The sequence below is a fragment of the Pan paniscus genome, chromosome 7, assembly GCF_029289425.2.
Source record: "Pan paniscus chromosome 7, NHGRI_mPanPan1-v2.0_pri, whole genome shotgun sequence".
Classification (NCBI taxonomy): Eukaryota; Metazoa; Chordata; class Mammalia; order Primates; family Hominidae; genus Pan; species Pan paniscus.
The window spans coordinates 130,794,306-130,820,453 of record NC_073256.2 but is presented as its reverse complement, the minus strand read 5'-3'; the positions used below and the strand labels follow the sequence as shown (position 1 = coordinate 130,820,453).

At 38.2% G+C, this 26,148-nt stretch overlaps 1 protein-coding gene across 2 annotated transcripts in view; it reads left to right on the top strand.

Moving 5' to 3' along the window:
- The first annotated feature begins 16,482 nt into the window (after positions 1-16,482).
- The window catches only part of CSMD3 (CUB and Sushi multiple domains 3), a 1,211,357-nt gene continuing 1,201,691 nt past the window's right edge, over positions 16,483-26,148 (top strand). Inside the window, exon 1 of one of the 2 annotated variants that reach the window (XM_003823338.5) lies at positions 16,483-17,262. In XM_003823338.5, the coding sequence (XP_003823386.3) occupies positions 17,085-17,262 (178 nt within the window). In that variant the 5' untranslated portion in view covers positions 16,483-17,084. The remainder of the gene's footprint in view (positions 17,263-26,148) is intronic. The other variant, XM_034966508.3, reaches the window with a different exon arrangement.

The window sequence follows — 26,148 nt, the reverse complement described above, 5'->3', positions numbered from 1 at the left end:
TTCCAGGCCTTTGCATAATTCAAATAAACAAATAAGAAGGTGAGAGACAAACTGCTCTGGGTAGATCTGCCAGCAAACAAATAGCTTGAATAAATGAGAAGTGATCATCTGCCAGAAAAGTGTGAATTAGCAAAATGATAAAAATCACCTAAATGACCACAAATTTAATACTAGCAATCAATTTTGTATTCATTTAATACAGAGAAACACATACACAAAAAGTATATGAATATGCATGCCTATGTTCACTGCAGCATTATTCACAACAATCAGCATATGGAAACAAATGAAGTCCTCATCAACACATCATGATTTAAAAATACATGGTGTGTGTGTGTATATATATATGGATACTGTTCATCCTTTAAAAAGAAGGAAATTCTGTCCGTGGCAACGACATGGATGAATCTGCAGGACATCATGCTAAATGAAATAAGCCAAGCACAGAAAGATACTGCATGATTTCACTTATATGTGGAATCTAAAAAAGTTGAACTCATACAAATAAAGACTAGAATGGTGATTGCCACAGGCTGGTGGAAGCAGGGAGAAATTGGGGGGCTGGGTAGAAAAAAGGGAGATGTTGGTCAAAGAGTACAAAGTTTCAGTGAGACTGGAAGAATAGGTTCTGGTGAGTGATTGCACAGTATAATTAATAAGAATGTGTCATATATTTCAAAATTGCTGAAAGATTAAATTTTAAATGTTCTCACCACAAAGGCATGGTAACTATGTGAAGTGATGGACATGTTAAGTACCCCAATTTAATTATTCTACATGTACACATGTATTGGAACGTCATATTGTACCCCTTAATATATACAATTACTATTTGTCAATTAAAAATAACTTAAAAGTCATTTTTAAGCCGGGCGTGGTGGCTCATGCCTGTAATTCCAGCACTTTGGGAGGCTGAGGTGGGTGGATCACATGAGGTCAGGTGTTCAAGGCCAGCCTGACCAACATGGAGAAACCTTGTCTCTACTAAAAATACAAAAAATTAGCCGGGCATGGTGGCATATGCCTGTAATCCCAGCTACTTGGGAGGCTGAGGCAGGAGAATCACTTGAACCCAGTAGGCTGAGGTTGCAGTGAGCCAAGATCCCGCCATTGCACTCTAGCCTGGGCAACAAGAGTGAAACTCTGTTCCCCCGCAACCAAAAAAGTCATTTTTAATGAATAAACCATGAAACATTGTATTTGTTTTGCTTCCAAAGGCTTTCTGAACATGCATCTATGACAAAAAAAGTTTTATGAACCTTATAAGAAATTATTTAAGATGATAAAATATTAAAGAAAGAAAAGCATAATTCTCCAGTTGGAGTGGTAGGAAGCAGTGATGGCTAGGGAATGAGGTTTGCACAGTAGAGACAGGACTGAGTGATTCTTCTCCTCCCTATCCACAGGCACTTATGCCACCATGCTCTCAGACCATCTAGCTACCTCCCTTATCACTAGATTTACCTGGGTAGGAGCTTGTGAGATTAGAAGCTGGAGGATGTATACCTTATTAGTTAGGGTTGTCCAGTTAGGGTTGACCAATAGGTCAAAAGTATATATAAAAGGGAGTTTATCAGGGAGAATTGGCTCACAAGATTACAAGGTGAAGTCCCACGATAGGCTGTCTGTAAGCTCAAAAAAGAGAAGCTAGCAGCTTGGCTCAGTCCAAGTCCAAAAGCCTCAAAACCAAGGAAGCCAAGCGTTCAGCCCTCAGTCTGAGGCCAAAGGCCAAAGACCCCCTGAGAGGCTGCTGGTGCAAGTCCCAGAGCCAAACAGCCAAAGAATCTGGAGTCTGATGTCCAACGGCAGGAAGGGAGAAGCAAGCCTCTGGCAGGGGAAGAGGGAGAGCAAGAAAGAATTCAACAAGGTGCTTATTCCCCTTCTTCTGCCTGCTTTGTTTTAGCCATGCTGGCTGCAGATTGGATGGTGCCCACCCTCACTGAGGATGGGTCTTCCTCTCCCAATTCACTGATGAAAATATCAATCTCCTCTGTCAACATTGTCACAGACACATCCAGAAACAATACTTTACCAGTCATCTAGGCATCTCTCGGTCCAATCAAGTTGACACCTAATATTAACCATCACACATATCCATACCAACAGAGGGTGACTTTATGGTGGCAAAGGGAATAGAAACTCTGGGTTAAGTTTGCAATAGTGTGGTCAAAAATACTTAACTATGAGATTGGTATTGGATGGTGGAGCTGATATCCAATATTGAGCAAAATTGGTCTTATCTATAGAGAGAGGAAAACTGCTTCTCTGAGGCCCAGGTTTTCCTCATGTGTTCAATACCACTGGGGACTATCTAACTTAAAAATGGTTTCCAAAATCAGTAGGAGGAGTTGCACACTCAAGCAGAGAACTGTTAGACATTTTTTTTGGTTTGTTTTGTTTTTGCCAAACTGATCCAATAGACATCATGGGACTGTTACTACTTTGGGGGGTAACAGAAGTCAACTCTGGTTAGTACATGCAAAACAGGAATTCATTAGAGGGATTTAGAGATCCTAGCATCACTCACAATTTTTTTTAAGTTGAAAAATGTAGACTTGGAAAAGTGAGGAACCAGATCAAATTAAAAGATCCATGTAACAGGAAGTAGTTCACATTATTATTTGGTTTATATCACTATGGTAAATCAGTTCTAATCAATTTTCAGTCTTTGTGACACTCTGTTCAAGATTCAAAGTATCTAAAGTAAATTCACAAATGGACAAAATAAATGAATGAATGAACACAATAAACAAAAGTAAACCATGTGCCCGTGAATTCCTGTAGCGATGTTCCTAAATCTTGACACACAGCCTTATAAAGACCATAAACAATAGGATGCAATAAGAACTGGAAAGGAAATCAAGGCGTGCTAACTAGAAAAAGGAAAAGTTAAGATTATGTTGTAAAAATGCACAAAAAGTCTGAAAAACAAAAACAAACAAAAAATGAAAACATTATTTTAAAAAAGTATCTCAAAAGCTAGTAAGTACAAATTAGTTAGCCAGGAGTCAAATGCAGTCAATGGCAGAGGAATTTCTGAATAATGCCTGATAATGTCATATGGAACCAGGGACAAAATGAAAGATAAACAAGTCAAAAAAACTCTAAACTATTTCAAAGAGTTGAGCTGCTTTGGAATTCAATTTTTTTGGCAACCAAAACACAAGAGTCCTATCAGAGGTCGATGATCTACTATACAGAAATTTATGTTAATACATACCATTTAAATTATCAAAATTATTTTAACACAGGAAATATGTAACTCATTTTGGAGCAATTTCTATTCAAGATAATTATTTTGATTGATACATAAATAAGTATACTCTAAGATATTTGGAAAATTTAGTAGTTCCAGAAAAATGTTCCCATTATGGTCTGACAAAAATATATTGTATTATTGGCATGACACATACACAATTAAAAAGTTGCCATGTCAAAATTGCATACATAACCTATAAAAGTATTAATGATTGATAGAACTATCCAACTTTGCAACATTTAAATTTAATATTTACAATTCAGTGTACTTTTAGTATTCTGCATTCATTAGTTTTTCTAATATTTAATACACTGAAATATTTCCAACTGATGTGAATTCCAAAAGCTTTTCATTGCATACAACTCCTGAAATAAAAATAAAAACTGGTTTTCTTGCAAAGAAAATAGGAAATAAAAGTTTACAGATGCATTAAACATTTGGCTGTGCTATGTATATGAAGACTGACTGCCAATTTCAGGATTCTTTTTCATGCAAGTTATCTAAGTATAGCCAAATAATTGATTCAAACTTGTTTATTTGAACAGTAGATTAACTTACTTATCAACAATTTAACAGCACGCTCTTTCCCCTGCCCTTTCCTGTTCTAACTTACCCAGGGTCTCTGCATGTGTTGGCTGATTAGTATGATTTTCAGGTATTATGACAGCATGTCAAGGATCCAATTTTATAATTTGTATTGAGAAAAAAATAAGCTTTTTAATCTATATGACACAGTTAATTATAACAGCAGGTAGGATTTTATTAGGTTTAATTTTTTTTATACCAGAACCAGAAATTTGCTTGGGTAGACCTGAAGGATGCCTCATGTCTTTCCAGAAAGATGGAAATTCATGTGTACTCTTTTAATTTCTACTATAAAGAAGAATGTTAAAAATGTAGAGGCCTTGCTCCCATTTTTTTTTATTAAATAAGCTTGGGATGTGGCCTGGGTGTCTGGTAATATGAGCTCATTAGGTCATTTTGATGGACAGCAAGTCTTAAAATTTCACTTATTCATGGCACAGCAAAATGTATTTCCTACTGCCAGAGAGAAAACCTTTCAACAATATTAGAATTTGAATAAAGCAAAATGTTGACCTTCCAGAAAATAGTGATACTGTCATAAGGTCTCTCTCTAATATTTTGCAGAATGACCAGCAGGGATGTCAGCACACCATAAATAGGAAGAATTTCAAAATGATTTCTACAGTATCAGAAAACCAGTTGTATTTTCCTGCGTATTTTTTTCATTACATGTTCTATCTTCTTAAATATTTTGAATAGAAACTTAACAGTTTTTATTGCCTTGACCAAGCCTCCTCATTTTTATTTATTTTTTTGCACTTAAGCAGGACATAGTGAACGTAATATGTCTTATCCATGCCAGATCAGACAAATGTCAGATTAAAGGAAAAGCCAGCTGCTCATCTCTATACAAAGTAGCAAGTGAAAATAACCAACAACCATGACTTCTGTCAATACTAAACTAAATTTAGGTACAAGCAGCCCAAATGGCTGCCTTGGCTGCCCTGATTTCCATTGATTAAATTTGTTTAAGACCTTTAATTGATTAGGGTCAAACTAATTGAGAATAATTTCAAAACAAAACGAGAAAAAGTTGTTTTTATTGTGTATTCATGTTACCAGATATAAAAAATATTTTTTGCCTTCATTTACAATGGAATCTCCACTTATTCACTATGGATTCAATTCTTTCCTGACAATTTTTCACTACAGAATTAATTTTTCATTCATTTAATAATGTATTAAATGTCTAATATTATGGAACATTGGACTGGCATGTGCAGTTTGGGAGATAAAAAAGATACTTTCTGCCCACTAGTACTTGAAATATTAATACAAAGACTAAACAGACAAAAACGACAGTATGTTATGATAAATATTCTGAAAGGATTATGCACAAGTTCCTACAGAAACACAGAACAAGGTCATTTTTCTCAGACCAGAAAGGATAACAAATACACTTTGCAAAAGGAAGAAACAAAGTTACCTGAATTTGGGGTTGAAGCTTATTCTGGAATTTTCCAGGCACGGTGGAAGTAGAAGTGAAGGGACAAATGTCAGAAAAAGGAAGCAGCAGTACCTAATAGCAATACACAAATTTTTCCAATATGTTTCAAAGGAAGCATAAAGACATTGGGCAATTTTAAGTAGGAGAGTAAAATGATCAGAATTATGTTTTATAGGGATCACTCCTGAGTAAAGAGTGCACTGAATTGGGCTGGAGATGTAGTGTTGAGGATCTGCACAAAGTCAGTGTTAATGAGATTCTTAGAAGGACAATGATTTGGGAGACATTAAGAAAATGGAAGAAAAAGATGAGGGAAAGAGAAGAATCAGGTATAACTCAGATATAGGTTTCTGGCTTTGGCTCTTGGATAGGAAATTATGATTCAAAAGTCTTAGACTACCACTGTAAAATAATTAAGAAAATAAATGAAAGAAAACTGATAAAATACAAGGAGATATACTTGAAATACTATTGTTGTCACAATACGTAATCTTAAGAAGCTACTCCATTTGGCTACCCAAAACTGACCTTGGTTTTAGTTAAAAAATCAGTCTGGTCATCAGTAAAGCTAGGTAGACGCTTAGCCAATATTAATAAACCGGAGTCTACTATGGTTTATTAATCTGAAAACCAGGGATGCATCCATTAAATAATATTAAGACTCCTATAGGTCTTCCTCATCCTCCATAAATGAATTATGAATAAGACAAAACCAAAAGCTGTTTAAGAGATAACAAGAATTAAAGAATTTGCAGCAGATGGTACCAGCTGTGCACATTTAATTCCAGCTCAAACAATCTGCCAAACAGTTAGACAGAACTGCTTTTGCATGTGAAATTGGAGTGTCTCAGAGCCAAGGAAGAAATCTGAGAGTAGTCTTTCTGGCATTAGTTATGAAACCTTTTATTATAATTAATGTTAGTGGACACAAACCTTCTTTCCTCTCTCTGCTTTCTTTGCACGATGTACATTCTCTCTCTGTCTCTCTCTCTCTCTCTCAATCTCTTTCACTGTTTCTCTTTCTCTTTAACTCAAATAAGCATATACACACATATACAACATATACACAGCAATATTTGCATCAATTAAGTAAAGAATAAATTCAAATAATTAATTTGTTAAAATGCAGTTTTCTAGGCATTCAGGCATTCAGCATATATACACTAAATAAATACAGGTAGTATAAAAAGAGCTTACTATGAACATTTTGAAGATACATTTTTTAAATGGATTCTAAGATATTTCAGTCTATTTATAAATACATTAACCGTAAGTAACAAAGCAAGAGTAAAGCAAAGGAGTACAACTATTACAAGATAATCTTTTTTAAAGTATGCTTAAAGTCCATTGGAATGGACAAATACAGCAAACCTGGAAAAATTAGAGGTGAACCCAGAGTTGAAATAGGAAATTTGGATGGGCTAATGGAAGATATGCAAGTATTAAAGGTCAAGGGAACAATATTTAAAAGGGCTCTCATGCAGAAATGCAAATATAGTCAGGGCTTGCATTTATCATCATGGACTCACTAGATGGAGGAAACAACCATGAAGCTCTTAACTGTGAGATTTAAGTGCACACGTGTATCCTGAAGCTAAATGATATTGGGAAACTATGAAGACTGGAGAAGATAGCCATGATGACATGACTACACATTGTGCTTCATAGAATGGAGCAGAAGCAGAAAGCCTGAAGACAGTCAAGGTAACCATGAGGTTTTTGCAATAGCACGTGCATGAAATAACTATTATCTGGGCTCAGATGATGACAGTAGAATAGATAGAAAAGGACAGTGGAGTCTTATACAAAGAGATATTCTTATATATTAGTGTTTGACTCTAATGCAAATATAAGGAAGAGAGAGGTATAAAAATTAGGTTTTGACTCTGAGAAGTTGGAACAATAAGGGCAGTGATTACATAGAGGTCAATCAGAAGAAGCAAATTGAAGAAGGAAGGAGCATATGGATTTGAATGAATGCAACTTTGCTTCATTGAGTTTGAGATGTTAGAATGAGAACAAAATGTGCATGGCAAGGCTCAAGGTAGGGCTTGATAATACTAGATCAGACAGAGATTTATGTAAAATTCATCCCAGAAGAGGATATAGTCATAAGAATACATACACGTTTTGAAATAAAAGAATATTAGTGAAAATGTATAAAGACCTCAAAATGCTCCTGTAAAGAATAAACCCATTCAGGGTGGAAATAGGAAAAATAATCCATTAGTGGGGGAGGAGAGAGCTATGAGAGATCCAGTTAAAATCCAGTAGTGACATTCGTAAGAGCAGTGTCCTTGGCAGTCTCAGGTACCATATTAATTTCCCAGGTATACCACAACAAGTATCCAGAAATTGTGTGCCTTAAAACAACAGAAATTTATTTTCGCAGAGTTTGAAGTCAAGATGTTAGCAGGACTGATTCTTTCTGGAGGCCCTGGGGGCAAATTCACTTTATGCCCCTCTCCTAGTTTCTGGTGATTGCCAAAAATCTTTGGCATTCCTTGGCTTGTAAACCCATCATGTCAATTTCTGCTTCCTTTTTCATACCACCTTCTCTTCTGTTTCACTGTGTCTCAAGTCTCTCTTTGCCTTTTTTTACAAGGACACTTGCCATGGATTTAAGGTCCACTCTAAATTCAGGATGATCGAATCTCAACATCCTTAACATAGTTACATCTGCAAAGACTCTTTTAAAAAAATTAATTTTTAATTGACAAATAACTGTATATATTTATAAGAAACAATGTGATGTTTTGATACTTGAGGAATGATAGAATCAGACTAATTTACATGGCTATCACCTCACAAACTTAGCACTTTTTTAGAGCAAGGTGATATTCATGAGTTCCAGGTGTTAGGACTTAGAAAGAGCTTTTGAGGGGCCACTCTTCAAACTGCTAGAAGTACTATGAAAATGGTATGGAGTGTTACGGTTATAAGATAATTTATAATCTCACACCTTTTTTAAAGGAGTAATAGAAACTCTGTGAGGAAATCAGTTATTCCCATTTTACAGATGAAAAAATTAAGGCTCAGAGAAGTCACGTCAATGTGACATGTATATTGTCATACTGTTATTAAGATGTGACAGCTTTCTTACCCTAAAAACATTTTCAATCTCAGTATTTATGTTATTTTAAAAGTATCACTGCATGGTGACCCTGACCCAGAAAGGCATTTATTCTATTATACTTACTATGGAAAAGATGACTTTGTGTTCAGCCAATCTTACTTTTTCCTCATTCTCTTGTAACCATTAGGTGTGCAAGTTTTCTGATCAGGTATAGAGTTTTTTTGGGTTTTTTTTGTTTGTTCGTTTTTTGTTTTGTTTTGTTTTGTTTTTTGAGACGGATTTTCACTCCATCTCCCAGGCTGGAGTGCAGTGGTGTGATCTCGGCTCACTGCAACCTCCGCCTCCCGGGTTCAATAAAATCTCCTGTCTCAGCCTTGAGAGTAGCTGGGACTACAGGCGCCTGCCACCACACATGGCTACTTTTTGTATTTGTAGTAGAGAAGGGGTTTCACCTTGTTGGTCAGGCTGGTCTTCAACTCCTGACCTCAGGTGATCCACCCGCCTCGGCCTCCCAAAGTGCTGAGATTACAGGTGTGAGCCACCACGCCCAGCATATAGTTTTTTGTTTGTTGTTGTTTGTTTTGTCATTACTCTTTGATTTGATTATATTGCACTTGTTTGTTTTGTGATTCAGAGAACGGAAAAGTTCATTGTAAAAAATGAGGATCAGGATTCTTTTGGTCTCAGGAGAGGCATACTTTAAAAAATTAGTCAAATTGAGTGATGACCACATGGTAATTGTTGGATAGTTTAAACTCCTTAGAGATGCTGTGTTAGTGTATCATGTAAAAATCTATGTCATGCATTGGATACCACTCTAGTATAATTCAAACCTACTCTACACAAATGAAATTTCCCAAAATTCAGATTGATATTCATATACCAGATAGGTAAATTCTGGATGCCTTTGTAAATATAGCATGTATTTATAGTGTCACTTTCAATAACTAGAGGAAAAACATTCTAAATATAACTATTGATATGTAATCACGTAATATATTTTTACTTATTAAATATCTTTATAATAAATGTCTGATGACTTCAATCAACTTGAAGGGTTTAATGGAATCTTTTTATAAACCACTGCATAAAAATTCCAAACAAATTGATTTGCTTATTCAATGAAAAAATTCATTGATTGAGTTTTTTAAAAATGTAACACTGAAGGTTTATGTGAATTGACCAATCATTATGGTCTATGTACTGAAAAAGAAAAAAGAAAAGAAAAGAAGGAAAGAAAGAAAAGAAAGAAAGAAAGAAAAAGAAAGAAAGAGGGAAGGAAGGAAAGGTAAGGGGAGGGGAGGGGGTGGGAGCAGGGGAGGGGAGAGGTGGGGAGGGGAGGGGAGGGGTGGGGAGGGGAGGGAAGGGAAGGGAAGGGAAGAGAAGAGAAGGGAAGGGGATTGGCAAGGTCTGTCATTGTTTCCCAATCTCCACATCTCCCTGGCTGCTCTTAGCTTTCTAGCCTCATCTATCATCTTTTTTAAAAGTATAACCGCCCAATTGACTAAATCTTAAATGTGTACATAGCTCTCCTAATTTTATTCACAATATTTCTAGAAAACAACCTTTTCTTCAAGATTTTTCCTGTTAAGCATTCTTAGATGATTCTGGAATGACTCAAATGTTTATCATTTCCATGTAGTTTTCTCCAATTCCCTAGCTATAAATAATTTTCCACCATCTTGGTATTTTACAAGCATGTCTCATAAAGTGGTTATACTTTACTGACATTCACTCTTGTTACTTGAGAATATATTCTATGCTTTCTATTACATTGAAAATTTCTTGATGGTAGAGTAACATGTATTTCTTGTTTTTGTTTCCTTGCAACAGGAGCTCAAAATGATTTCTTAAATAAATGAAAAAATACTCAGATGAAAATAATACCTGCTACACAAATCGTAAAGATGAAATTGATCCCTGTCCAGATGGGACAGATATTTGTACTTGCAATCCAAATTGGATTATGTGTAGCCAAACTAAAATCAGCTGCATTGATTTTCTTTCCTTTGGTGGCCAAAATGATCATTTTAAGTCAACGTCACTGTTATCGTCCTATCTGAAAAAAGGATGCTTATTTTGTTTGGCTTCCTGTGTTCTTATCCTAGGAAATATTTCAACATTTATTAATTTTAAGATAAATTTTAAAAAATGAAATAACAGTGATCATTTGAGAAGCTTAAAAATTAGATCAAATTATACAGTAATAAATATGAATAGTCAGTGCTTTTAACCAAGTACAATACACATATATGTGAATAAAAATCTTTAAATTTGTGAAGCATCCAACCAAATTATTTTCAATGGTTCCTTTCATTCAAGAGTTTGTAAACATTTAGGAAAATTAACATTCACAATTAAAAGTTACAAAAAGTTAGTGAATTCTGCTTTATCACCAGCAAAGCAGTCTACTATGAGTGAAAGGAGATTGCAAGCACAGGTGAAATGTTCTTGCCTTCTACCTGTGGGCTGTGTTTTGCTATGTTGGGGCTCTGGGATTATGATCAAATATAATTTAAGAACAAAGCTTGCATGTTTCTAGAATTGACTTTCAGTTGTAAATTGTTTATTGCAGATATTTAGATTTCTCAGTTAACAAAATTACAAAAAACTGATTCTTAAGTGGATAAATGAAACAAAATAGAAAGAAGGTCCTACACATACTACCTAATTTAGAATGGACTAAAAATCTACAGAATAAAATGTATTAATGGTTTTATTGTGCATATTTGAAAACATGCATTTATCTAAAAAATTTTTCATTAATTTTAAAGATTAGCAGAGAATATGTAGATAATAAAGACAGTACCAAATTGTTAAAAGATAATAATGAACTAATTGGATGGATATGAATAACCTCTGGATATGAAATCAAATATATACTACATTTTGATAATAATCTTGATATATTTTATATCTTATAAAATCAACATTTTTGATTTATGTTCTCTAAGTATTTATGGGGTTTGTTTTGTTTTGTTTTGTTTTGAGACGGGATCTCACTCTGTTGCCCAGATCTCGGCTCACCACCACATCTGCCTCCAGGTTCAAGCGATTCTCCTGCCTCAGCCTCCAGAGTAGCTGGGATTTCAAGTGTGCACCACCACACCAGGTAATTTTCGTATTTTTAGTATAGATGGGGTTTCACCGCGTTGGCCAGGCTAGTCTTGAATTCCTGACCTCAGGTGATCCGCCTGCCTCAGCCTCCCAATGTATTGGGATTACAGGCGTGAGCCACTGCGCTTGGCTATTTATGTATTCTTAAGGACATTTTAAACAGATACTACATAACTATACAGTGTATGTGAGTTTAAAGAATGATGAAAAAAAGATCTGCTATACCAGGAATTGAGGTTTATTCAGATAATGTCAATGACACAACTTTATTACTGATGAAACACAGAGACCCGAATTATCTTGATTATTTAGCAAAGCTACCTTTTGCTTAACTCTTTATTTTTGTTCTTCTATGCAAAGACAGGTTACTTAATATCAGTCCCAGGTGAGCAAGAGAGTGAAACACACTCAAGACAAACAGAGAAATCTTAAAAGAATCTCTCTATTCTTCTTATCTGCTCTCTTTCAGGATAATTACCCAAATGCCCCCCAATTATTTACCATGATTCCCTCCTTTCAGGAAACAGAGCTCATATATGGTTCATCTTAAACCATTTAATATACGTAATTTTAAATTTTCCATGTTTAAGAATGAAGCAGTTGAGAAAATTTGAAAGTGGGCAAAATTATTATATTTGTGGCTCACATAAAAATAAGTGTTTTTTGTAGTCAGTTAATATAGTTCGTCTGTATGGATAGAGCAATAGATTCTGTGTCCAGTTTTAAGGCTTTTCTGTTCTCTTGTAATACAACGTTACTACCTTTATTTGACATATAAACTTCAGTCTGATGTTCTTAATGTTGTTATAAGCTTAAAAACATTGAAATGCCTGTTAAGCTTCAATATTAATGAAATTGCAAGAGGAGTCAGGACATAAGAAAAATGAATTCCTAGGAAAGCACACCTAGGACTCTTCCAACAGGCCTGTCTCCACCTCTCTACAATGGTTCCTGATTTACAGCAGGAAGGACAGATCCTTCTATCGGCTTGATAATTTATCTTCTTAAATATTGCTGTTTTAAAGAAAATTACTTTAACATGAATACTAGCTCTCTTACTTTCCTTTTTCCTCAACAAATAAGGACATTTATAAATCAAGGTAATGCATATACTTAAATTAGAATCCCCTCATTATTCCAGATTCAACATTTAAATTCAAATATTTTATTTCGCAGGAGTTGGAGAGATCAGACATGACAGATCCAAGAATGAGCATTTATTGAAAAATGAGAAAAATGAATTCCTCTTTTTCCCCTACTCTCCTGGCAGTGAATTCTATGTAAAAACTGCAAATGAGCAGGAAAATGTCTGCTTGGTTATTTGTAATCATTAACATTTTATCTTTTTCTAACTAGTTTTTTCCCACAGACCCACAGATTTGATTTTTAGCCTTTTAATTAAATACATGTGAGAATGTGTGTGTTTGTGTGTGTGTGTGTGTGTGTGTGTGTCTGTGTGTCTGTGTGTGTGTCTACAGTCGATGAACATTTAGTTTTAATAGGCAGGAACATTTCTATAAAAAAATTACTTCACTTGAGCAAGAATCCCCATGTAAACCTGTATATCTATTATATAAATTTTAAAAAAAACACTTTCTAAGTTTATAGCTGTCAAAAGTATATGCTTCTTTCCGAAGTTAAAGGTAATGCACTTCCCACATTTTTGTGTTGTGTTTTCTCAGTGTACTCATTTTGTTTTGATTATTTTATTCATTTATCTTTGATATTGCTCCTGTGGTGACAAAACATAGTAAATACATGTTGAAGGGGCTAGTCTAATACTGGGCAATTTTTGGAGAGGGGCTTATTTTATCTTTTTTAGTGCAATTCAGCCCTGTTTTAAGATCAAAGTTAATTGTATTCCATAGGTATTTGGGGAAGGAACTAAAAAGGAATGGAAATCTAGTACTTCTAGTTTAAAGAGCTTGTGCATTTCTGATTTAACCTCTTTTTAAAAGCTCTTAAGGGTATTTAATCATTGTGTCTTGATGATCCTTGCCAAGTCATGTTTTACCATGACCTATATGTGGGAAGATCAATAGGCTGCAAGAAGTAAATAAAAATTTTTAAAAAGAGGAGGAATTTTAGTAACTGACAAGTATAAAAAGGACAAAAGTTTTTTATTTATATGTGTACATATATATTCTAAAATTTTATCACTTATAAACTATAAATTATTGCTTTTCTATAATTATGTATCATGTGTACTGTAAAAATGATTCACTCTTTTTGTTACTAGACTATTTCAAAACAAGCATCTGTGGGAGCTAGCATAAAATATAGTACATTAGGGAAGCATATTAACTCTGAAATCAGGTGCCATAATACTTCTTACATGTGTTACTTCAGGCAAGGCAAGACAGTTAACTTCTATGTGTATCAATTTTTTTTCATCTGCAAAACTAGGATAGTTGTTATGCTTGTCTCAGAAAGCTGTAGAGCTTGTCTCAGAAAGTAGTGAGGATTGAATAATACATCTTATGTAAACATAGCACAATGCCTAATGTACAGTAAGCACCTGAAGTTTGCTATTATGTTAGCTATTTTTCCATAATCTCTTTCTAATAGTCTCACACAAATTAATGTTGTGTTGCTTTCCTACAGATTAGCAACAATAGATAATTTCTTTCTCCCAAATGTAGACACTATGTTCCCCCCCGCCCCCACCCCTTCTGGAGAAACTAAAGGATTCTCACCCAGGATTGTGGCTGAAAATTTTGTGTTTCTGGAATACCTTTGGAAATCTTTCCTTAAAGAGGATACTGTTCATCAAGAAAGACTAGTGAGATCTAGCACTAAACACATTGGACTAAACACCAAAGTTCCTGATAGTGACTTTGGATAAACCTCTTTAGCTCCTCATGCCTTACCTTTTTCCGTCTGTGAAATATTATTTTCCATCCTGTCTCAGAAACTGGAAGACACAGGTGAAAATGGTTTGTGATTTATTGTGAGCTGTAGAAACTAGATACTATAGTATTGTTCAATATATTATGAGATTCCAGATAAATCTTTTAACAATCTCACATGAAATGATAGGCAGGATTCATTTAGGGAAAGATAATTGGATTACAGGATTAGCCATGTGTTTGAAAATAAATATCAGAAATTGGTATCTTACTAGTAATCTTTATGGTCTTTTAATCAAAGTTTACTTACTTTGTGCACAATAATTACTGTTAAAATACCCTGTCTTTTGAGAAAGGGTTTTTTGCGGGGGGGTTTGTTTGTTTGTTGTTTTGGCATGAAGTCCTCCTGTCTGGATATGTAGCCATGTGTTATGTGTTCAAATAGATTGCATAAAACCCAATATTTTTGTTTCTTTCAATAAGAAGTAAATTCAGTTGAGGTGACTAACCTCTGCACACTTGGTAAGGAGGATTTTTGCTGAGCATCCTCATTAAGTCCAAGGGCCTGTTTACATCTCTAACTGGTTGTCCAGCCCAGCAAAGGCAACAGCAGCAACACCACACGCTGACATCTTGACTGAAATCAATGCCAGAGCAGCTGCCAAGGTGGCTAAGCAGGCTAATGTCGTTTTCCATGTTGATCCTCCCAGTCTCGGTCTAGTCCCTACCTTGTTGCCCACTCCCCTTCGAAACCTGCATATGCAGACAATGAAAGAGAGCACTGAAAAGAAGGGACAATGTTCTGCCTGAGGGCTCTTAAAGTATCTCTCTGAATTTAATGAGGTCAGCTGGGCGTCTACAGCTTTTACCTTTTGCTACAGCTCCCTACCCAGGACAGAAATCCCTCTCTAACACACAAACACACACAGGCGTGCACACGCATATGTACTGCAAAAATACACTTGGGAAAACACCTACGCATGGCAAATCACTCTTTGTATCTTTCATAAACACGCACACTTACCTCTCACTACAGCGCGTTTATGCTCTCGCGCGCGCAGACACACACACACACACACACACACACACACACACACACACGAACTGGGAGAATCACAGGCCCACACACAATGCCACGTACCCCGAGAGATCAGAAGCCTTCCTACGCCTGCAGATTGAACTCACTCGCCACTCAAACCTATGGACACTCGCAGTGTGCCCACTTCCCAGAGCGGAACTCCTTCCAGATTCTACCGCCTTCCTCTGCTGAGCGGGCAGCTCCAACGCGAGCCAAGGGACAAAGCTGGCCAGGGTAATGCTGTGGTGCACGGGACCAAACCCATTATTTGTGCACAGTGCGGGGAGCTGCAAACTCAAGTTGGGCAGTCCTCTAGACTAAGCCTTGTTGATAGACGCTCACGCCCATGATAGCCTGAGGCAGTTAAATGGAGCCACAGGCAACAGCAATATCCTGTTTCAGAACTAGCGCTGTGGCACTCCCCACTGCTGAAAGGGGACCAGATTCCCGAAAAGGTCAGATCACCAATCAGTTGCCTAATCTAAGGAACTTGTTCATTGAAAGATTTGGGCCAGGACCGTGGTCGAAAAAAATCAAGGAGCACGACATACAGGTCCTGGGGACACAGCTCCCCTGACACCAAGGGATGGCAAAAACAGGGTCCCTTATACATGCGAAGGAAGAACGGGCGGCTCGGAGACGGCCAGTAGATGGCGCAAGAACTCTTCCCTTGTGCAATCTTAACCCTTGCGTGGTGCATTGGGGAAGCAGATCCAGATGTATAGATACATACATTTTTCGTTTTGAAAGAAACCTCCTATTTACATATTTGGTACCGATTCAGAATTAAGACAAATGGGTTTGTTCTAGATAACTACCACAGATAAAGTAGTTTAACTGCGGCACACACAAACTGAAAAGGGGGTTGGGAGGATGAAAGGGAGAACTATTTGAGGAAACGACATTGACTTCTCTCCCCACCCCACCCCCGCCCAGGCCACGGATGAAATCCGTTTCCCGAATCATAAAAACCCAGTGACGGGTTTACACGTAGTTATTTGAGTATGTAAATACATGTATTCAAATACATTCTTCTCCGTGTGAAGGCAGAATTTATTGAGAAAATTCTCTGTGATTTCCTTTTTCAATTAAATCACAGGATAATAAATGGGAGAAGCCTGCCTGAAATATACTGCAACTACAGTAGTAACACATGTCCCATTATAACGACGTGGGCATCGATGGAGCCCGATTCATTATCGTCACGGTTTCCCCAAAAGCAACACAGATCCTCCGATTAAAATATTCCTTTTACATGCTTCTGTATTCGCAGCCTGCAACGGAGAGCTCACTAACATTATTTATTGGGCTGCTTTTACAGGCAGAATTGATCTATTCGGGGAAAAAAAGCAAGCCCCTTAATTTCAAATATTGTGTGGAGTTTATCAGAGAGCAGAGCTGGGCTTTAAGAGGCTCACTTGTGGTTTCTGGTGGTTGCTATAACGAGCCAGAATTGGGGTAGATTTTGGTGGAGGGGAAAAAACGCACAAGAAAAGACAGAATCCAGAGTAGCGGAGACTTTGTGCCCCCGTTGGAGAGATGGTTGAGTCCTCGTCAAGGTTGCTGTGGTATCCCAGAAACACCATTCACTCCGAGCTGTGACCGCGCACCAACAACAGCAACAACTCCACTGCGCCGGGCTGAGGAGCAGGAATTAGGAGCTCGCGAATAATATGAAAGGGATCCGCAAAGGGGAAAGCCGAGCAAAGGAATCCAAACCCTGGGTGCCTGGCACGCGAAGATGCGCTAAATGTGGCCGCCTAGACTTCATCCTGATGAAGAAAATGGGGATTAAAAGTGGATTTACGTTTTGGAACCTCGTCTTTTTATTGACGGTGTCTTGTGTGAAAGGTAGGTCTGCTTTGGGGGTCCCCTCCGCTTTGGATGGAGGTGGGCTGACTTGTAGATGGAGAGAGGCTGGCAGCTTACTTTGCAATTTGCACCGGTAAAATAATCTGATAATACTAAAGAAGGAGTTGATTCACAGCTCGTTCTCCCCCCCTCAGATAGGAAATGCATTTTGCTTGCCAGATTTGGCGTTCAATGCGGTGATTGAGCTTGTGCTCAATAAATATTCTTGCAGTATGCTCAAACGAATACGTGAGTTGGTTAGTATAGCCTCTAACTAGTGGATATCCAGGCAGAATTCCTCTGCAAGACTTTTCTTAGTGGTGAGGATTACCTTGATTTCTTGTCAGATCACTAGGGCTTGAGGCTTTGGGTGGAATATATATATTAAAGACGCTGGTCTAAATGCTTTTTAACCCTTTCAGGGAAGAAAGTTATCGACGTGCTAGGAATGTGTTGATTTTAAATGCATTAGGGCACAGGGATCTTCCAAGCACTGCCACATCAACATGAATGTCTGCATGCATATGTATGTAAATTGGGCTTCTATGCAATGTTAAATGTAGGGGAGCTTCCCTAGGACCTGGGGTAGAGGTCTGGCAAAAAATGAGGCTTTCGAAGGGTCTGAAATGCCATGAAGTGTAAAGAACCACCTTAAGGGATGAATGAAGGTAGGAGGAAAGTCATTAGCTGACGACCAAAAGAAAATCCCCAGCAAGTCTCAGCGTTCAGACAGGTAGAGTGAGTGTCACATGCACAGATAGGGGAGGGGGTAGGTGGGATGTAAAAATGTATTCCCAAGCAGGAAGGCAAGGGACAGTCAGGATCATGGGAAAAAGAGCTGTCCTTAGGGAGAAAATAGATCCATAGCTCTCTTCCACAACTTCTCCGGCACCCTGCTGCCCATTAATTGCTGCAAAGAATACTCAGGAGGTGTTTATGACTCATGCCATCATTTTTTGAACAATCACCTCTCCATACTCATGGCAGCTCGAATAGACGCTATGGATGCCGCTTTCAGTGAAGCTAGTTTCAAATCCCGGGTGTCTGTGTGTCGCGGGGGGGCGGGGGATCGCGGGAAAGGGGGTGCTGTTTTGGCCCAGGCGCGCCAGGGCTGTCAACACAAACTGGACGCTTCTTCCTTTGTAAAGGAGTGCCTCTCTGAACCGCAATCGGGCCGCGTCTCTATGAAACAGTTTATTGTCCAGCTTGCAGCTGGCTGTCCCTCCACGGAAGGCGGCTCATTTGCATTCAGTGGAAATGATAATTCATGTTTTGGGAGGAGGGAGCTGGAGAGGTTACCTTTCCCTCTACTATAACCAATGATGGGTGGCATGTCTAGAATTTTAATTTACATCCCAAAATGCCAGGAAGTCAGTCGCCCCGGTCTCTGTGGCAGCAACTGCCTTGTAATCCCAACCTGCTCCTTGAAGCTTGATTTTTCTTTTCTCTCTGGGGCCTCAGAGCAGCTCTGAGCCGAAAAGCTTGTCCTAAGTGGCACAACTACACTGCCAAATGTACAAAGCACGGCTCAGGTTGCTTACAAGGTTTCTTTGTCGCTGGCTCGACGGGTGAGGAGCCACACATTTATGCTTAGTTCGCCTGCCACTGGGAGTTGGTGGTTAATGGATGGCCCTGGGGCTGCCTGCTAGACGCGCGCTTCGCGTGGGGGAGGCGCGAATAGCCAGCAGCAGCCCTGGCAGAAAAATGTAAGGGTGGCTCCTGTGAGAAGATGACCAGGGTTTAAGTGCGAGTTTTCATGTGATACCTGTTGAGCCAAAACACATTCGGGGGCAGATAAGGGGGAGGGAAGTCTCCGAAGCTGGGCGAGCATTACCGCCTGACTAACGCTGATCCGCGCCGCCTGCAATTAGAGCCCCGGCCGCCCGCACCTACCGTATTTTCCGAATGAGATGCGCCGATAGAAAGGAAAGGCGCGTTAATTTACTTTGGACTGATATAATCGGTTTAGCTTTGGAGATATTGAGAAGGAAGAGTATGTCATAGCCTTCTTTGATCCTGTGCAAAATCAATATTCTACAGACTATACGTAAAAAACATTTTTTTCAATGTCAATAAAGTTATTCATTGTCACTCATCGGGCACTTGGAAGGCATCTCCTGCATTTTACGACTTGGAATACTGTCCCCAAATTCTGAGAAACTTGCATAGGTTTTATGTTTTAGACCTGCTGTCAATCTCCGAATGATGCCAATTTTGATAGTTGCTTTTTACTCTCCCTTTCCTCATTTTATTTTAATTTCACCTGTCTCAAGGCTTTCCTAAAGCCAAGATTGATGCAATGCCTTAAACATTGTTTGCCCCAATGTCTATGCTCGCTTTTGTCTTCTACACTTTCTTCTGGAATGTGAGGTCCATGAAAAATCTCAGACTGGGGAGCCGTTGTAAGGATTTTGCAGGTTCTAATCTAGACTAGCGTGAGGGTCCAGGAAGTCCCAGGCAGGCAGTTTTCCACGTGAACAGCTCTAGCCACGAGAATTACACCATCTGCCTACAGTTTTCATCCCTCCACCATCTCACCTTTGCGTCCAACAGCAATGACAAAGAGGCTTAGTGGGAGGAAACGCCTCGGAGTGTAAGATAAAGTGGTCTTAGGTAGGCCTGAACCACTCGGGTGGGGCTGAAAAGGAAAACAACCTTTCCTTGGCATTTCATTTCCACTGTCATGTGAAATAAAAGGCTGTGGAGAGCACCAAACTGAGGCGTGGGACAGGGCAGGTGCTGCCTAGACTTGATCCATGCCTATTTCAAACTGAACTCCCCTCCCCCGCACCCCCACACAGGTACACACGCACACACACACACACAGGCCGAGGTTTCTGAAATGCCTCCAGCTGCAGCGTGTCTGTTTAGGTCTCACCCAGATAGAAACTGTGAATCTCCAAATCGTGCTTAAGCGTCCCGCCCATGTAAAGAGACACCCATGGGATGTTTTCCCACGCTGCTTGTCAGTGGATCCCAGGGGAACACACACCGTGCAGCGAAGGTACCGCGAAGGCACAGATCTCTGGGTAGGCAGCAGGTGGGAGACCGGGTGCAGCGTCGCGCACCCCACGCCAGAGCGTCTTTCCAGGGATTCTCGCCAGAGCGACTTCGCGAAGGATCCACGTTTCTGCGTGCTCTGAGACTCCAAGGAGATACTACTCCTGCCACAGAGGTCTTTTGCAAAAGTGGAAATCGCATCCTCTCCCGCAGTTAGTTGCTACTGGAGAGGGGCGCGGGTGTCTTATGAGGGGGAAGAGCTGCCAGAGGCACTCATTAGCACCTTTTACAGACGCCCGCCCAGGTGGCCATGTCGGAGCTTTCAGCCCCGCGTGTGTCCCGGGGACTGACACCCACAGTCCTCGCCCATAAGGCGACAGTCTTTCCCAACACATCAGGAAAATATCTGTCTCAGCTTGAGAGAGCTTTACAAAGGGGGCTGAGGGAAGGGGAATCAATGTCTTTTCAAAATAATAACAGCAAACAAAAACCCACCTAGACAAAACCATTATCAAAACCCTTCCCCCAACACTAGCAAGACTGAGAAACCCACTGAAAGGTAACCTTTGTATCTGAGTCAGGGCCCCTTCCTGCTGTAGTTTGGACAGGCGCCCCTCCCTTACATCTATTTCCTGTGGGAATACTCTTTAATTTCTTCAAGAAGATCAGCCTCCCTGAATTTTCGTGGACAACCCGAGGTTGAAACTGGGTGGCTGACTTGGCTGTTGATGTGCGTGTGTGTGTGTGTGCCTGCGTGTGTGTGTGCGTGTGTGCTGCTGGGAGGAGGACACATGAATTGACACGGAGAAACCTTTAGGAGTCTCCGAGGGTGGGTGTGAGTGTGTCCTAGGCGGAAACGCCTGGCGGGTAACAGGGCTTTAATGTCCCCAGGACTCCAGATGGCCAGTGGCGCTGCGACCACTGCTGTCACGATGAAGCAGAAGTGCGGAGGAAGCTCCCTTTCTCCAGGCGGACCGCAGCGCTGTCCTCACTCAAATAACTTATCTAAGACGCACTCGGGGAGTTCGGAAAGCACATTGGGGAAACAACGAGTGGGGATTGTGGCTCCTCTACAACGTCCCCGTCCCCCAGATCCGTTCAACGACGAGGGAAAGGCCAGCAGGAGGGCAGCCCCCGGCTCAAGTGCTGCAAGGGCTTAGTTAGACTCTAAGGGAGAGAGCATAAGAAATTAAACAGCATAGTGCCATCTGAGTAGCCAAAGTGGTCTTCTCCCAGCCCCGCTGGAGTGACCAGCTAAGGGGCTGACACTGGGGCACGCACAGGGATTGCTGCGCATTGCAGAATAATAATGAAGGAGGACAACCAAAGGAAGAAAGATCGGCTCAGGCATGAGGCTGGTTCTCTTCTCCCTGAATGCGGTCTTGTCTTTGGGGAGGCTTTGCACCACCGAGTTGCTAAGTTAACCCAATTTACCGGACTGACAGGGCTTGAACGGTTACCAGAATTCGGAGCTGAACTTCACTGGACAGTTAGCTTGTTGAAAGCGCTCTGAAATGTCCTTTTGCAGCACCGTACTTTCCGGAATCATCTGGTTGGGGAGGAGGCGGGTGCTGCATCACGCCCTCATTGGAAGAGTATGTGAGCAGAAATAATTAAGGAGAAGGTTTCGGCATCTTGAAAACCTGATGCCAGCTCCCTTGAGATCCTTCAAGGAGAAAAAGAGTAGAATTGCTCAATAAATTAAGTACTCCAGGAGCAAAGGCTTCGTTCCAGTAGTTATTATCCTTCATGATATTAATTAGCATTTCTATTTGTAGGGTAGCTGAATTAATTTGGAGTATACGCGTCTTTTCCCTAAACACAAAATTTGGTGTCTACAAAACAGTGAAATAACAAATAGACACCAAATGTCATCTGTGCATGGTTCTAAGTACAGTAAAACTCTATCATAAGTGAAAGCTGATAAAACAAACCAAAAAAAGTAGGAGAGGTGTGCAGTTAATAATGCCTTTGTACTCATGTGCGGAAAAAAAAAAAAAAAACTCTGACCTTAAAACACTTTTCTAAGATCTCAAATGCAAAAAAGTGGAGGGAACTAAAGTTTACTTCCTTAGCCTCCAAATATACTTCTTCATGTGTTCCAAAGGGTGTTTCTCTTCTACTTACTTATCAGGGGCTTCCGAAATGGCTTAAGGATATAAAATACCTTCAATATTTTGTCTATTTTAAAGCACCAAGCATACGCCTGGTAAGGCACCAGTACCTTTAGGCAACATGACCTTTTGAGAAAATACGCCATCTTGTACTTTGAATTCCAAGATTTGGGAAATTAGAAATAAAATGGTTGTAAATGACAGATTAAGAAAAAATGTGTAAGATACAAGTAAAATCTAAGAACATTTTAGTTTATTTACATGTACATTAAAACATAGCTTTAGCTATTTTTCCCTATCTCTTTCTTCTGTTCCCTTTACTCATCATCCAAAGGAGTATATAATTTAGAATACAGTGGAAATATTGATTTGGACTTTGGATGAGTATGAGAATGGTGCCATTACAGACACTGCGGTTGCCAAATTCATCTTTCTGCTCTCAGAGTGAGCAGGTGGGTGATTCACGGTATTTCCAGGTATACCTACCTCCATGCCTGCAAGGTTTTCTCAGAATTGGGCCCCTTGTGAGGCTCTTATTCTCTTCAGGGACATCACTTTTAAAAGTATCACAGAGAAAAATCAATTTGTTGAAGACCTGCTGGTATTCACAGCCACAATGCTGATGATCACCTTTCCTTCTCTTAAGGCCCCAGTCTTGCAGCCATCAAATATATTTCATGTCTTAAGTTGCTTTGCTAAGCTGTTGTTTGGTGCTGGTTAAGGAATCCTAATGATTAATATTTTCTATATAGTGATAATTTGTTGCCAGCAACCTAATTTGAAATCTCTAAAATGTCTAAATTTACATTAACATATGTATTATATACCTGTGCTTGGACGGAAAATAACAATGGTGATTATGTGGCATTAGATATCATCACATTATTCAGTTCAGGCCCTTAAATGTTTGGACTACAGTGATTTTCAAAGTGTTCTCCAACAAGTAGTACCAGCATCCTCTAAAAACTTTTTAGCAATAAAAATACCTCAGTTTCCCAGATAAGGTCTGTTGAATCAGATGCTTTGGGAGTTGGGCACAGACACTGATGGTTTAAACAAGTCATCCAGGTAAGTCCAGATTGCACTCTAAAATTTGAGCGACCCTACAGTAAAGTGGAAAGAGCAAGGGCTCTGGAGCCACTGAAGATCAAATAATGATTTTTGGCAACAATTATCTTTGGACTAGCAATTCAACTTTCCTAAGCTTCAGTTTTATTATCTGTAAAAAAAAAAATACATGACAATATCAGGGGTTTATAGGGAGATGACATAAATTACGTACCTAGCCCAGTGCTTGGCACTAGTAGCTATTGCCAATATTATTCAAATAAACATGCACATGCAAAGCCTGTATGAACTCATACTTTATCTCTAACACCACCACCTTCACTTTTCCATAACAGTAAATAAAAAGTGTAGCCTCTTCTCACTAGCTATTATTTCACTTTGGCTAAGTTCCCAGGCCATTATACAGCTGAGAAACACTCTGAAACTGCTGCTTATCACTTTTACACATTTACTTCTGGTGCTGGCTATATGAATAAGGGGCAGACTCACAGCTAAAAAAAAAAAAAAAGAAAAAAATGCTACCTCTCCTCCTGTGCTGATTTCATCCCCTGCATTCTGATATTGATTTCTTTTAATAGGGATTGATTAATGTACTAACATGAATTTGTTCATTCATCTTGTCACAAATCATGACATTCATAGGTCCTTAAATATCAGCTAGTTCACTGCTCATGTATTTTACAATAAGCGCAAATGCCAAGAAAGGATAAGTAATTTTTGGTAGTTTTCAAAGACCATTAATTCCAGAACTCAGACTAGATGACAGGGCATTCAAGCTCATGTTCAATTCTTTTTCTACTTTACCTTATCAATTTTATTAGAAAGTTAGCTCAGATGGCACCAATGAAGATAGTCAATCAGAAAAATTAATATTTCAGTACTATATATCAATTAGTATTATTAGTAATTATATGCTTGTGGTAAAATTTTAAAAATGATAATTACTTATTTGGTAGAAGACAAAAGGAGATAATTATGGAGTGAAAAACTTTTCTGATATAATGTGTACTTCAAATAAACTAATTGTATCTTCAGTAAAGTTTATTTCTTGACATTACAAGTCTGTAAATAAAATCAGTGTGTTGACTTTTTCATGTCTCAAAAGAGCATTGAGGGGCAGTACTTAACATCAAATTTTTATTTATTTCTTATAATCTGTAGACAATTTCTTACTTAAAAGCTTTTAAATCTAGAGAAATGTTTCTTTTTTTCATGGGTTTTATTATGTTTAAGTCATATTTACATGAGATTTATGTATTCTCTCTAGTTACATTTTCATCTGCATATTTTTTCACATGATATATATATAAGACAATTATTCAAAATTCTCTAAGAAACAATAATACATTTTATAAATATTAATGGTATAAGAACAATCCATATGTTATCAATTTTAGTGATAGTTGAAATTTTTTAAAGTCATTTTATGATATGGGAGTAAAATTTGCAAAGTTAAGAAATTCTACTCTTTGAGGAGTTGAAATGTTCAGAAAATGATTGAAATATACAAATAGTAATGAGTGATTCCCTTAAAAAGCTAAGTTCATAATGTTTAAGATTATGAAGATTTTCTTTGCTTGATGTTAGCAATTTTTAAAGGAATATTAATGATCATGAGTTTAAAATAATAGGGAGGATTTTTTAACTATGACATTAAAAAATATGATTAAATACCACTTTGAGAGGAAGTTTGTAAATGGAAACAGACTCCATAAAAGTAGACTTATTTTATCCCAAATAACTAAAAAAGCAAGGGCTTTTGCCATAGTTTTCTGTTATACAAGTTTATCTGATTGACTCCAGAATGATCAGAGTTATTTACTATATAGAGAGGATACGAGACATTCTTATGTTTTGGGAAATGGTACCAGGATAAAATTCTATGTTGTGTCTTTTCATGTGTGATGCTTTATGATAAGCCCTTAACTAAAGTGTCCTTTACATCTCAAACAGTTCATTTCTCCCTTTTCTTCCTGTATTGAATTCTAATAAGTATCTTTGAGATAGCTATTAACTCCTATATAGAGATTGTTATCTCCATTTTCAAATAATACACATTTTTCTGAGTCCAGAGTTCAATGATTTGCCAGGATCATACAGTTAGCTAGTGGTTAAGTGAAATCTGAAAGGATAATAGATTCATAAGCCATAGACTTACCAAAATCTAAAAGAAAAATGTAAATGACTAAGTTACCAATTAAACCTCTTCATTTTTAAGGGAAACATTGAGGCCCTGAAAATTTAATTTAGAAGAAAGCTTAAGATCAATAGTCGTGATTAGACAGAAAGATAGATAGATAGATAGATAGATAGATAGATAGATAGATAGATAGACAGACAGATATCCCACAGTTGGAGTAACACATAACTTAATTGGTTTTGTAATTTTCAACATCTTTCACTTAACTTGACTAATTTTGTTCTCTAAATGGTCTGTACAATAGATATAAAAGATACTTTCTACTTTTATAAGCGATAGTAAGCAAAGTAAATGCACAGGTAATACATATGTTAAATATGACACTATAAAATATAAAACTAGCACATTAAATAAGATAAAACAGAGGTAAACATTATAACCCTTAGCTCCTAATGGAGGCTCTTGAGTAAAATTTAAAATTTGTGAATGCAGATAAATTTATGAACTTCACATATAAAATGATAAAATTGTATCATAAGCATTGAAAAATAAAATTGTTTTACT